Raw genomic sequence first — 14,967 nt, forward strand, 5'->3', positions numbered from 1 at the left:
GTGTCTCTGTGTGTCTCTGTGTGTCTCTGTGTGTCTCTGTGTGTGTCTCTGTGTCTCTGTGTGTCTCTGTGTGTCTCTGTGTGTGTCTCTGTGTGTCTCTGTGTCTCTGTGTATCTCTGTGTGTCTGTGTGTCTCTGTGTGTGTCTGTGTGTGTCTGTGTGTGTGTCTCTGTGTCTCTGTGTGTCCCCGTGTGTCTCTGTGTGTGTCTCTGTGTGTGTCTCTGTGTGTCTCTGTGTGTGTCTCTGTGTGTCTCTGTGTGTCTCTGTGTGTGTCTCTGTGTGTCTCTGTGTGTGTGTCTCCGTGTGTCTCTGTGTCTCTGTGTGTGTCTCCACTCACCTGCGAGCTGAGCTGCTCTGAAGCGAGCTTGAATGTGGTGGTGATCTTCTTGGCCAGCGAATCGGCGCCGTCGAAGCCGAACGAGTAGAGTGAGATCCGCGCGATCATCCGGTAGTCGGGCACCATCATCGCCACGGGCCGGAACAGCGCCTGGCGCACGGACAAAGGGGCCCCAGGTAGCCTCAACAGGGCCGTAGGGGCAAGTGCCCCGAGCAGTAGCGGAGATACAAAGATAAAGGTCCCCCAGGTAGCCTCAACAGGGCCGTAGGGGCAAGTGCCCCTGAGCAGCACCAGAGACACAAAGACAAAGGTCCCCCAGGTAGCCTCAACAGGGCCGTAGGGGCAAGTGCCCTGAGCAGTAGCACCAGAGACACAAAGATAAAGGTGCCCCAGGTAGCCTCAACAGGGATGGAGGGGCAAGTGCTCTTAGTAGCGAGCAGCAGAGACAAAGACAAAGGGGCCCCAGGTAGCCTCAACAGGGCCGTAGGGGCAAGTGCCCTGAGCAGCACCAGAGACACAAAGATAAAGGTCCCCCAGGTAGCCTCAACAGGGCTGTAGGGGCAAGTGCTCTTGCACGGTTCCGACGATTCAGACCACTCCAAGCACTCCGACGATTCCCATCGATTCCGACGATTCCGACGATTCTAACCGATTCCGACGATTCTAACGATTCCGATCGATTCCGACGATTCTAACGATTCCGACGATTCCGATCGTTCCGACGAATCCGACGATTCTAACGATTCCGACGATTCCGATCGATTCCGATCGATTCCGACGATTCCGACGATTCTAACGATTCCGATCGATTCCGACGATTCTAACGATTCCGACGATTCCGCCGATTCCGCCGACTCGGCACCTTGAGGTTATCGGGCAGCTCGGTGCGGCCCGCGTACCCGGGGTTCATGGTGATGAACACGGCGCACGACGTCACCAGCGGAATCTCCACGCCCTCGAACATGAAGCGGGAGACCTGGGGGGGGGGGGACAGGGGGGAGGGAGAGAGGGGGGGTGAGAGAGGGGGAGGGAGAGAGGGGGACGGGGAGGGAGGGGGGAGGGAGGGGGGGAGGGAGGGAGGGGGAGGGAGGGGGAGGGAGAGAGGGGGGAGGGAGGGAGGGAGGGAGGGGGGGGAGGGAGGGAGAGAGGGGGAGGGAGGGGGAGGGAGGGGGGGAGGGAAAGAGGGGGGAGGGAGGGAGGGAGGGAGAGAGGGGGAGGGAGAGAGGGGGAGGGAGGGGGAGGGAAGGAGGGAGGGAGGGGGAGGGAGGGGGAGGGAAGGAGGGAGGGAGGGGGAGGAAGGGAGGGAGGGAGAGGGAGGGAGGGGGGGAGGGAGAGGGGGAGGGAGGGGGAGAGGGGGAGGGGGAGAGAGGGGGGGAGAGGGAGAGAGGGGGGAGGGGGAGACGGAGCAGCGAGCTGTGGTAGTGAACAGCTACAGACAAAGGTCCCCTAGGGCCATGCTGAGGGACCTTTGTCTGTATGACATCATAACAACAGTCTGGACCACTGGACGGGTTCCGCAGGATTGGAAGGATGCCCTGGCGGTCCCCCTCTTTAAGAAGGGGGACCGCACAGACTGTAACAACTACAGGGGCACCTCACTCCTCAGTGTGCCGGGAAAGGTCCTGGCAAGGATTATTCAACATCGCCTTGCCAGGCACGCTGAGGAGAGGCTTGTGGAGCCCCAATGTGGTTTCAGGAAAGGGCGGTCCTGCACTGATGCCATATTTTCTGTCCGTCTGCTACAGCAGAGGTGTAGGGAATTCCAACAAGACCTACATCTCTGCTTTATTGACCTGGTCAAGGCCTATGATACCATCAGTAGGCCTGGGCTCTGGGTCGTTCGTCGTGCTTTCGGAGTCCCTGACCCTCTGCTCACGGGAGGCAGAGCCATTCCCTGTGCACCTTGGGGTGCGACAGGGATGTCCTCTGGCTCCCACATTATTTAACATCTATTTTGACCACGTAGTTCGTGAAGCCTTCAATAGCTGTACCGGGGGAATCTCCATATGGTACAGATATAATGGGAGGCTGATCGATGCCCGGGTGCGGTCAAGTGATGGCTCCCTATTGCTCAACCACGTTATGTATGCTGATAATTTGGTAATAGCTGCTCATTCAGAGGAGTTGGAGGCGCTGCTGCTGAGACTGGAGCGTGCCACTAAGAGGTGGGGCCTTACCATCAGCCCCACCAAAACTAAGCACCTGCCTGGGTATTTTGTACCATCGGACACTCCACCCCCACAACTCCCAATCGGTGACGGGGCAGTTGTGGAGAGAGTGGAGAGTTTCCCATACCTGGGCAGTATGCTGATGACCGGCTCCAGTTTAACAGCAGAGGTCTCACTCCGAATCAGTCGAGCGGCAATATCTTTTCATCGGTTGCATAACGCCGTGTGGAAGCTACCTGGTCTGTCGCTCCGCACTAAGCTTCAGGTCTTCTCGGCCACGGTCATTCCCTCCCTTCTCTACGTTTGCGAAACGTGGACCCCCCTAATTGAACATCTTCGCCGGTTAGAAACATTTAGGCTGGCCTGCCTACGATCCATCCTGGGTTTAACCAGGCTGGATTGTGTGAGGAGCTCACAAATCATTGAAAGATCTGGGCAAGCTCCCATCGGTGAGCTCCTCCGCCAGGCAAGGCTGCGTTGGCTGGGTCATGTAGCCCGCATGCCCAGCCACCGCATGCCGAAACAGCTTTTGTTCGGCCGGATCGAGGGGGCTAAACGGGCGTGGCACGGGCTAGAGAAGAGATGGAGTGATGTGGTACAGGAGGACGTGGAGCTGAGTGGACTTGCCGATGACCGGTACCAGCGGTGTCAAGATCGGCCTCTGTGGAGGAGGCTCGTGAAGGACGCTGCTACTGGGCAGTTGGAGGCAGTCGCCCTCCAACAACAACGGAGGGCGGAGGAGCGACGCTCACAACAACGAGCGGAGCGCTGGGTGGCTAAAGCACAGCAGGTTGGCACAGCGGGGGGGAACAGGTGGTGCATCAGCCAGTCGTCTCAGTCAGTCGACCCGTGGCACCTGGGTCTGCCCCGTGACCTCCTGCCAGCGGGCGTTCGACACTTCACGTGGCCTCAAGGTGCATATGGCCTGGCACAAGCGTCGTGGTGATGTCACCGCAACTAAGTGGCGAATGGCGGTTGTTGTTGTTGTTGTTGCTCTGACCCGCTGCTGCTGGGCCTTCTGGATGGTGGTGATCTGCTGAGCCACCACGGACAGCACCTCCACGTTGATCCGGTTAAACTCGTCAAAGCAGGCCCAGGCACCGGCACTGGGGCACGGAGATCACCACCACGACCACCACCATCAGTATCACCACCACCATCAGTATCACCACCACCACCATCAGTATCACCACCACCACCATCAGTATCACCACCACCATCAGTATCACCACCACCATCAGTATCACCACCACCATCAGTATCACCACCACCATCAGTATCACCATCACCACCATCAGTATCATCACCACCACCATCAGTATCACCACCATCAGTATCACCACCACCATCAGTATCACCACCACCATCAGTATCACCACCACCATCAGTATCACCACCACCATCAGTATCACCACCACCATCAGTATCACCACCACCATCAGTATCACCACCACCATCAGTATCACCACCACCATCAGTATCACCACCATCAGTATCACCACCACCATCAGTATCACAACCACCACGAACACCACCATCAGTATCACCACCACCATCAGTATCACCATCACCACCATCAGCATCATCACCACCACCACCATCAGTATCACCACCACCATCAGTATCACCACCACCACCACCACCATCAGTATCACCACCACCATCAGTATCACCACCACCATCAGCATCACCACCACCATCAGTATCACCACCACCATCAGTATCACCACCATCAGTATCACCACCACCACCATCAGTATCACCACCACCATCAGTATCACCACCACCACCATCAGTATCACCACTACCATCAGTATAACCACCACCATCAGTATCACCACCACCATCAGCATCACCACCACCATCAGTACCACCACCATCAGTATCACCACCACCACCATCAGTATCACCACCACCACCATCAGTATCACCACCACCATCAGAATCACCACCACCACCATCAGTATCATCACCACCACCACCATCAGTATCACCACCACCATCAGTATCACCACCACCATCAGCATCACCACCACCATCAGTATCACCACCACCATCAGTATCACCATCACCACCAGTATCACCACCACCATCAGTATCACCACCACCACCATCAGTATCACCACCACCATCAGTATCACCACCACCATCAGTGTCAGTATCAGTATCACCACCACCATCAGTATCACCACCATCAGCATCATCCCCACCATCAGTACCACCACCACCATCAGTATCACCATCACCACCATCAGTATCATCACCACCACCATCAGTATCACCACCACCATCAGTATCACCACCACCATCAGCATCACCACCGCCATCACCACCACCACCACCATCAGCATCACCATCAGCACCATAAGTATCACCACCACCACCATCAGTATCACCACCATCACCATCAGTATCATCACCACCATCAGTATCACCACCACCACCATCAGCATCACCATCACCACAATCAGTATCACCACCACCATGAGTATCACCACCACCATCAGCATCACCACCACCATCAGTATCACCACCACCATCAGTATCACCACCACCATCAGTATCACCACCACCATCAGTATCACCATCACCACCATCAGTATCATCACCACCACCATCAGTATCACCACCATCAGTATCACCACCACCATCAGTATCACCACCACCATCAGTATCACCACCACCATCAGTATCACCACCACCATCAGTATCACCACCCCCATCAGTATCACCACCACCATCAGTATCACCACCATCAGTATCACCACCACCATCAGTATCACAACCACCACGAATACCACCATCAGTATCACCACCACCATCAGTATCACCATCACCACCATCAGTATCATCACCACCACCACCATCAGTATCACCACCACCATCAGTATCACCACCACCACCACCATCAGTATCACCACCACCATCAGTATCACCACCACCATCAGCATCACCACCACCATCAGTATCACCACCACCATCAGTATCACCACCATCAGTATCACCACCACCACCATCAGTATCACCACCACCATCAGTATCACCACCACCACCATCAGTATCACCACTACCATCAGTATCACCACCACCATCAGTATCACCACCACCATCAGCATCACCACCACCATCAGTACCACCACCATCAGTATCACCACCACCACCATCAGTATCACCACCACCACCATCAGTATCACCACCACCATCAGAATCACCACCACCACCATCAGTATCATCACCACCACCACCATCAGTATCACCACCACCATCAGTATCACCACCACCATCACCATCACCACCAGTATCACCACCACCATCAGTATCACCACCACCACCACCATCAGTATCACCACCACCATCAGTATCACCACCACCATCAGTGTCAGTATCAGTATCACCACCACCATCAGTATCACCACCATCAGCATCATCCCCACCATCAGTACCACCACCACCATCAGTATCACCATCACCACCATCAGTATCATCACCACCACCATCAGTATCACCACCACCATCAGTATCACCACCACCATCAGCATCACCACCGCCATCACCACCACCACCACCATCAGCATCACCATCAGCACCATAAGTATCACCACCACCACCATCAGTATCACCACCATCACCATCAGTATCATCACCACCATCAGTATCACCACCACCACCATCAGCATCACCATCACCACAATCAGTATCACCACCACCATGAGTATCACCACCACCATCAGCATCACCACCACCATCAGTATCACCACCACCATCAGTATCACCACCAGCACCATCAGTATCACCACCACCATCAGTATCACCACCATCACCATCAGTATCACCACCACCATCAGTATCACCACCACCATCATTATCACCACCATCAGTATCACCACCACCATCAGTATCACCACCACCATCAGTATCACCACCACCATCTGTATCACCACCACCACCATCAGTATCACCATCACCACCATCAGTATCACCACCACCATCAGTATCACCACCACCATCAGTATCACCACCACCATCAGTATCACCACCACCATCTGTATCACCACCACCACCATCAGTATCACCATCACCACCATCAGTATCACCACCACCATCAGTATCACCACCACCATCAGTATCACCACCACCATCAGTATCACCATCACCACCATCAGTATCATCACCACCACCATCAGTATCACCACCATCAGTATCACCACCACCATCAGTATCACCACCACCATCAGTATCACCACCACCATCAGTATCACCACCACCATCAGTATCACCACCCCCATCAGTATCACCACCACCATCAGTATCACCACCATCAGTATCACCACCACCATCAGTATCACAACCACCACGAATACCACCATCAGTATCACCACCACCATCAGTATCACCATCACCACCATCAGTATCATCACCACCACCACCATCAGTATCACCACCACCATCAGTATCACCACCACCACCACCATCAGTATCACCACCACCATCAGTATCACCACCACCATCAGCATCACCACCACCATCAGTATCACCACCACCATCAGTATCACCACCATCAGTATCACCACCACCACCATCAGTATCACCACCACCATCAGTATCACCACCACCACCATCAGTATCACCACTACCATCAGTATCACCACCACCATCAGTATCACCACCACCATCAGCATCACCACCACCATCAGTACCACCACCATCAGTATCACCACCACCACCATCAGTATCACCACCACCACCATCAGTATCACCACCACCATCAGAATCACCACCACCACCATCAGTATCATCACCACCACCACCATCAGTATCACCACCACCATCAGTATCACCACCACCATCACCATCACCACCAGTATCACCACCACCATCAGTATCACCACCACCACCATCAGTATCACCACCACCATCAGTATCACCACCACCATCAGTGTCAGTATCAGTATCACCACCACCATCAGTATCACCACCATCAGCATCATCCCCACCATCAGTACCACCACCACCATCAGTATCACCATCACCACCATCAGTATCATCACCACCACCATCAGTATCACCACCACCATCAGTATCACCACCACCATCAGCATCACCACCGCCATCACCACCACCACCACCATCAGCATCACCATCAGCACCATAAGTATCACCACCACCACCATCAGTATCACCACCATCACCATCAGTATCATCACCACCATCAGTATCACCACCACCACCATCAGCATCACCATCACCACAATCAGTATCACCACCACCATGAGTATCACCACCACCATCAGCATCACCACCACCATCAGTATCACCACCACCATCAGTATCACCACCAGCACCATCAGTATCACCACCACCATCAGTATCACCACCATCACCATCAGTATCACCACCACCATCAGTATCACCACCACCATCATTATCACCACCATCAGTATCACCACCACCATCAGTATCACCACCACCATCAGTATCACCACCACCATCTGTATCACCACCACCACCATCAGTATCACCATCACCACCATCAGTATCACCACCACCATCAGTATCACCACCACCATCAGTATCACCATCACCACCATCAGTATCACCACCACCATCAGTATCACCATCACCACCATCAGCATCACCACCACCATCAGTATCACCACCACCACTATCAGCATCACCACCATCAGTATCACCACCACCACCACCATCAGTATCACCACCACCACCAGTATCACCACCACCATCAGTATCACCACCACCATCAGCATCACCACGACCACCATCAGTATCACCACCACCATCAGCATCACCACCACCATCAGTATCACCACCACCATCATCAGTATCACCACCACCACCATCAGTATCACCACCACCACCATCAGTATCACCACCACCATCAGTATCACCACCACCACCATCAGTATCACCACCACCATCAGTATCACCACCACCATCAGTATCACCACCATCACCATCAGTATCACCACCATCACCATCAGTATCACCACCACCATCAGTATCAACCACCACCATCAGTATCACCACCACCACCACCATCAGCATCACCATCAGCACCATAAGTATCACCACCACCACCATCAGTATCACCACCATCACCATCAGTATCATCACCACCATCAGTATCACCACCACCATCAGCATCACCATCACCACCATCAGTATCACCACCACCATCAGTATCACCACCACCATCAGCATCACCACCACCATCAGCATCACCATCACCACCATCAGTATCACCACCACCATCAGTATCACCATCACCACCATCAGCATCACCATCAGTATCACCACCACCACTATCAGCATCACCACCACCATCAGTATCACCACCACCACCAGTATCACCACCACCATCAGTATCATCACCACCATCAGCATCACCACGACCACCATCAGTATCACCACCACCACCATCAGCATCACCACCACCATCAGTATCACCACCACCATCATCAGTATCACCACCACCACCATCACTATCACCACCACCACCATCAGTATCACCACCACCATCAGTATCACCACCACCACCATCAGTATCACCACCACCATCAGTATCACCACCACCATCAGTATCACCACCATCACCATCAGTATCACCACCACCATCAGTATCACCACCACCATCAGTATCACCACCACCATCAGCATCACCATCAGCACCATAAGTATCACCACCACCACCATCAGTATCACCACCATCACCATCAGTATCATCACCACCATCAGTATCACCACCACCACCATCAGCATCACCACCATCAGTATCACCACCACCATCAGTATCACCACCACCATCAGCATCACCACCACCATCAGCATCACCATCACCACCATCAGTATCACCACCACCATCAGTATCACCACTATCACCATCAGTATCATCACCACCATCAGTATCACCACCATCAGTATCACCACCACCATCAGTATCACGACCATCATCAGTATCACCATCAGTATCATCACCACCATCAGTATCACCACGACCACCACCATCAATGTCACCACCACCATCAGTATCACCACCACCATCAGTATCACCACCACCAGTATCACCACCACCATCAATGTCACCACCACCATCAGTATCACCACCACCATCAGTATCACCACCACCATCAGTATCACCACCACCACCATCAGTATCACCACCACCACCATCAGTATCACCACCATCACTATCACCACCACCATCAGTATCACCACCACCACCATCAGTATCACCACCACCATCAGTATCACCACCACCACCATCAGTATCACCACCACCATCAGTATCACCACCACCACCAGTATCACCACCACCATCACCACGACCACCACCATCAGTATCACCACCACCATCAGTATCACCACCACCATCAGCATCACCACCACCATCAGTATCACCACCACCATCAGCATCAGCATCACCACCACCATCAGTATCACCACCACCATCATCAGTATCACCACCACCATCAGTATCAACACCACCATCAGTATCACCACCACCATCAGTATCACCACCACCACCATCAGTATCACCACCACCATCAGTATCACCACCACCATCAGTATCACCACCATCACCATCAGTATCACCACCATCACCATCAGTATCACCACCACCATCAGTATCAACCACCACCATCAGTATCACCACCACCACCACCATCAGCATCACCATCAGCACCATAAGTATCACCACCATCAGTATCACCACCATCACCATCAGTATCATCACCACCATCAGTATCACCACCACCATCAGCATCACCATCACCACCATCAGTATCACCACCACCATCAGTATCACCACCACCATCAGCATCACCACCACCATCAGCATCACCATCACCACCATCAGTATCACCACCACCATCAGTATCACCATCACCACCATCAGCATCACCACCACCATCAGTATCACCACCACCACTATCAGCATCACCACCACCATCAGTATCACCACCAGTATCACCACCACCATCAGTATCATCACCACCATCAGCATCACCACGACCACCATCAGTATCACCACCACCACCATCAGCATCACCACCACCATGAGTATCACCACCACCATCATCAGTATCACCACCACCACCATCACTATCACCACCACCATCAGTATCACCACCACCATCAGTATCACCACCACCACCATCAGTATCACCACCACCATCAGTATCACCACCACCATCAGTATCACCACCATCACCATCAGTATCACCACCACCATCAGTATCACCACCACCATCAGTATCACCACCACCATCAGCATCACCATCAGCACCATAAGTATCACCACCACCACCATCAGTATCACCACCATCACCATCAGTATCATCACCACCATCAGTATCACCACCACCACCATCAGCATCACCATCACCACCATCAGTATCACCACCACCATCAGTATCACCACCACCATCAGCATCACCACCACCATCAGCATCACCATCACCACCATCAGTATCACCACCACCATCAGTATCACCACTATCACCATCAGTATCATCACCACCATCAGTATCACCACCATCAGTATCACCACCACCATCAGTATCACGACCATCATCAGTATCACCATCAGTATCATCACCACCATCAGTATCACCACGACCACCACCATCAATGTCACCACCACCATCAGTATCACCACCACCATCAGTATCACCACCACCAGTATCACCACCACCATCAATGTCACCACCACCATCAGTATCACCACCACCATCAGTATCACCACCACCATCAGTATCACCACCACCACCATCAGTATCACCACCACCACCATCAGTATCACCACCATCACTATCACCACCACCATCAGTATCACCACCACCACCATCAGTATCACCACCACCATCAGTATCACCACCACCACCATCAGTATCACCACCACCATCAGTATCACCACCACCACCAGTATCACCACCACCATCACCACGACCACCACCATCAGTATCACCACCACCATCAGTATCACCACCACCATCAGCATCACCACCACCATCAGTATCACCACCACCATCAGCATCAGCATCACCACCACCATCAGTATCACCACCACCATCATCAGTATCACCACCACCATCAGTATCAACACCACCATCAGTATCACCACCACCATCAGTATCACCACCACCACCATCAGTATCACCACCACCATCAGTATCACCACCACCATCAGTATCACCACCATCACCATCAGTATCACCACCACCATCAGTATCACCACCACCATCAGCATCACCATCACCACCATCAGCATCACCATCACCACCATCAGTATCACCACTATCACCATCAGTATCATCACCACCATCAGTATCACCACCACCATCAGTATCACCACCATCATCAGTATCACCATCAGTATCATCACCACCATTAGTATCACCACTATCACCATCAGTATCATCACCACCATCAGTATCACCACCACCATCAATGTCACCACCACCATCAGTATCACCACCATCAGTATCACCACCATCAGTATCACCACCACCATCAGTATCACCACCATCAGTATCACCACCACCACCATCAGTATCACCACCACCATCAGTATCACCACCACCATCAGTATCACCACCACCATCAGTATCACCACCACCACCATCAGTATCACCACCACCATTAGTATCACCACCACCACCATCAGTATCATCACCACCATCAGTATCACCATCACCATCAGTATCATCACCACCATCAGTATCACCACCACCACCATCAGTATCACCACCACCATCAGTATCACCACCACCATCAGTATCACCACCACCACCATCAGCATCACCATCACCACCATCAGTATCACCACCATCATCAGTATCACCACCATCACCATCAGTATCACCACCACCACCACCATCAGTATCACCACCACCATCAGTATCACCACCATCACCACCACCATCAGTATCACCACCACCATCAGTATCACCACCACCATCAGCATCACCACCATCAGTATCACCACCATCACCATCAGTATCACCACCACCATCAGTATCACCACCACCATCAGTATCAACACCACCATCAGTGTCAGTATCACCACCACCACCATCAGTATCACCACCACTATCAGTATCACCACCACCATCAGTATCACCACCACCATCAGTATCACCACCATCAGTATCACCACCACCACCAGTATCACCACCACCATCAGTATCACCACCATCAGCATCACCACCACCACCACCATTAGTATCACGACCACCATCAGTATCACCACCATCAGTATCACCACCACCATCAGTATCACCACCACCATCAGTATCACCACCATCAGTATCACCACCACCACCACCACCATCAGTATCACCACCACCATCAGTATCACCACCACCACCATCAGTATCACCACCATCAGTATCACCACCACCAACAGTATCACCACCACCACCACCATCAGTATCACCACCATCTCCTCTGGATGACCTCTGGGTGACCCCTCTGGGTGACCCCTCTGAGTGACCCCTCTGAGTTACCTCCTCTGGGTGACCCCTCTGGGATGACCTCCTATGGGTGACCCCCTCCAAGCCACGCCCTCTCCTAGCCACACCCTCTCCTAGCCACGCCCCCTCCTAGCCATGTCCCCTCCTAGCCACACCCCCTCCTAGCCACGCCCCCTCCTAGCCACACCCTCTCCTAGCCGCGCCCCCTCCTGCCACACCCCCTCCTAGCCACACCCCCTCCTAGCCACACCCCCTCCCAGCCGCACCCTCCTAGCCACGCCCCCCCCCCCATGCCACACCCCTCCTAGCCACGCCCCTCCTAGCCACACACCCCCTCCGAGCCACGCCCTCTCCTAGCCACGCCCCCTCCTAGCCACGCCCCCTCCGAGGCGAAGTGGTTAGCTCCTCCTCACCTGGCGAGCCCCTTGAGGAACTTGCCCATGGCCAGGTAGTCGAGTTGGTCGGAGCAGTTGAAGACGACCGTCTGCACCGCCAGCGCCTTGCCCAGGTCCTTGGTGGTCTCCGTCTTGCCGGTGCCCGCCGGCCCGGCGGGGGCACCGCCAAACTTGAGGTGCAGCGCTCCCGTCAGGGTCAGGTAGCACCTGGCGGGGTGACGGTGGTGACGGTGGTGGTGGTGGTGGTGGTGGTGACGGTGGTGGTGATGGTGGTGGTGGTGACGGTGGTGGTGACGGTGGTGGTGGTGACGGTGGTGATGGTGGTGGTGGTGGTGACGGTGGTGGTGGTGACGGTGGTGGTGGTGACGGTGGTGGTGGTGGTGGTGGTGACGGTGGTGGTGATGGTGACGGTGGTAGTGGTGGTGACGGTGGTGACAGTGGTGGTGGTGACGGTGGTGGTGGTGACGGTGGTGGTGGTGACGGTGGTGGTGGTGACGGTGGTGGTGGTGACGGTGGTGACGGTGGTGGTGGTGGTGACGGTGGTGATGGTGGTGGTGGTGACGGTGGTGGTGGTGGTGGTGACGGTGGTGGTGGTGACGGTGGTGGTGGTGGTGGTGACGGTGGTGGTGGTGACGGTGGTGGTGGTGGTGGTGGTGACGGTGGTGGTGATGGTGACGGTGGTAGTGGTGGTGACGGTGGTGACAGTGGTGGTGGTGACGGTGGTGGTGGTGACGGTGGTGGTGGTGACGGTGGTGGTGGTGACGGTGGTGACGGTGGTGGTGGTGGTGACGGTGGTGATGGTGGTGGTGGTGACGGTGGTGGTGACGGTGGTGACGGTGGTGGTGGTGACGGTGGTGGTGGTGGTGGTGACGGTGGTGGTGGTGGTGGTGATGGTAGCGGTGGTGGCGGTGGTGGTGGTGACGGTGGTGGTGGTGGTGGTGGTGATGGTGGTGGTGGTGGTGGTGAACGGCGGTGGTGGTGGTGACAGTGATGGTAGCGATGGTGATAGCGGTGGTGGTGGTGACGGTGGTGGTGGTGGCAGTGGTGGTGGTGACGGTGATGGTAGCGGTGGTGATGGCGGTGGTGACGGTGGTGGTTATGGCAGTGACGGTGATGGTAGCGGTGGTGATGGCGGTGGTGACGGTGGTGGTGGTGGTGACGTTGGTGACAGTGGTGATGGTGGTGACGGTGGTGGTGGTGACGGTGGTGGTGGCAGTGGTGGTGGCAGTGGTGGTGGCAGTGGTGGTGGTGATGGTGGTGACGGTGGTGGTGGTGGGGATGATGGTGGGGATGGCCGTGAGAGAGAGAAGTGGAGGTGAGGGTGTGTGGTGAGTCAGTGAGTGAATGAGTGGTTGAGTGAGAGGGTGAGTGCGTATGTGAGTGTGTGAGTCAGAGCGTGAGTGTGCGGATGAGTGAGTGGGTGATTAAGCCGGTGAGTGAGTGGGTCAGTGGGTGAGTGAGTGGGTGAGTGGGTAGGTGAATGGGTGAGTCAATGGGTGAGTGGGCGGGTGATTGGGTGGGTGAGCGCGTATGTAAGTGAGTGAGCTTGTGAGTGAGTGGGTAAGTGAGTGAGTC

General features: G+C 54.3%; 1 protein-coding gene across 1 annotated transcript in view; it reads right to left on the minus strand.

Annotated features, from left to right (window-relative positions):
• Positions 1-6: 6 nt before the first annotated feature.
• Positions 7-14,967, minus strand: part of LOC142908373 (dynein axonemal heavy chain 1-like) — a gene marked incomplete at its 3' end in the record, with an annotated part of 159,001 nt that continues 144,040 nt past the window's right edge. The window contains 4 exon segments of the mRNA XM_076058943.1: positions 7-486; positions 1,199-1,312; positions 3,505-3,610; positions 13,411-13,599. Coding sequence (XP_075915058.1) covers positions 7-486; positions 1,199-1,312; positions 3,505-3,610; positions 13,411-13,599 — 889 coding nt within the window.

This window comes from Petromyzon marinus, assembly GCF_048934315.1.
Source record: "Petromyzon marinus isolate PM22_M1 ecotype Great Lakes invasive population chromosome 80 unlocalized genomic scaffold, UKy_Petmar_22M1.pri1.0 chr80_unloc.4, whole genome shotgun sequence".
In the NCBI taxonomy this organism is placed as follows: domain Eukaryota; kingdom Metazoa; phylum Chordata; class Hyperoartia; order Petromyzontiformes; family Petromyzontidae; genus Petromyzon; species Petromyzon marinus.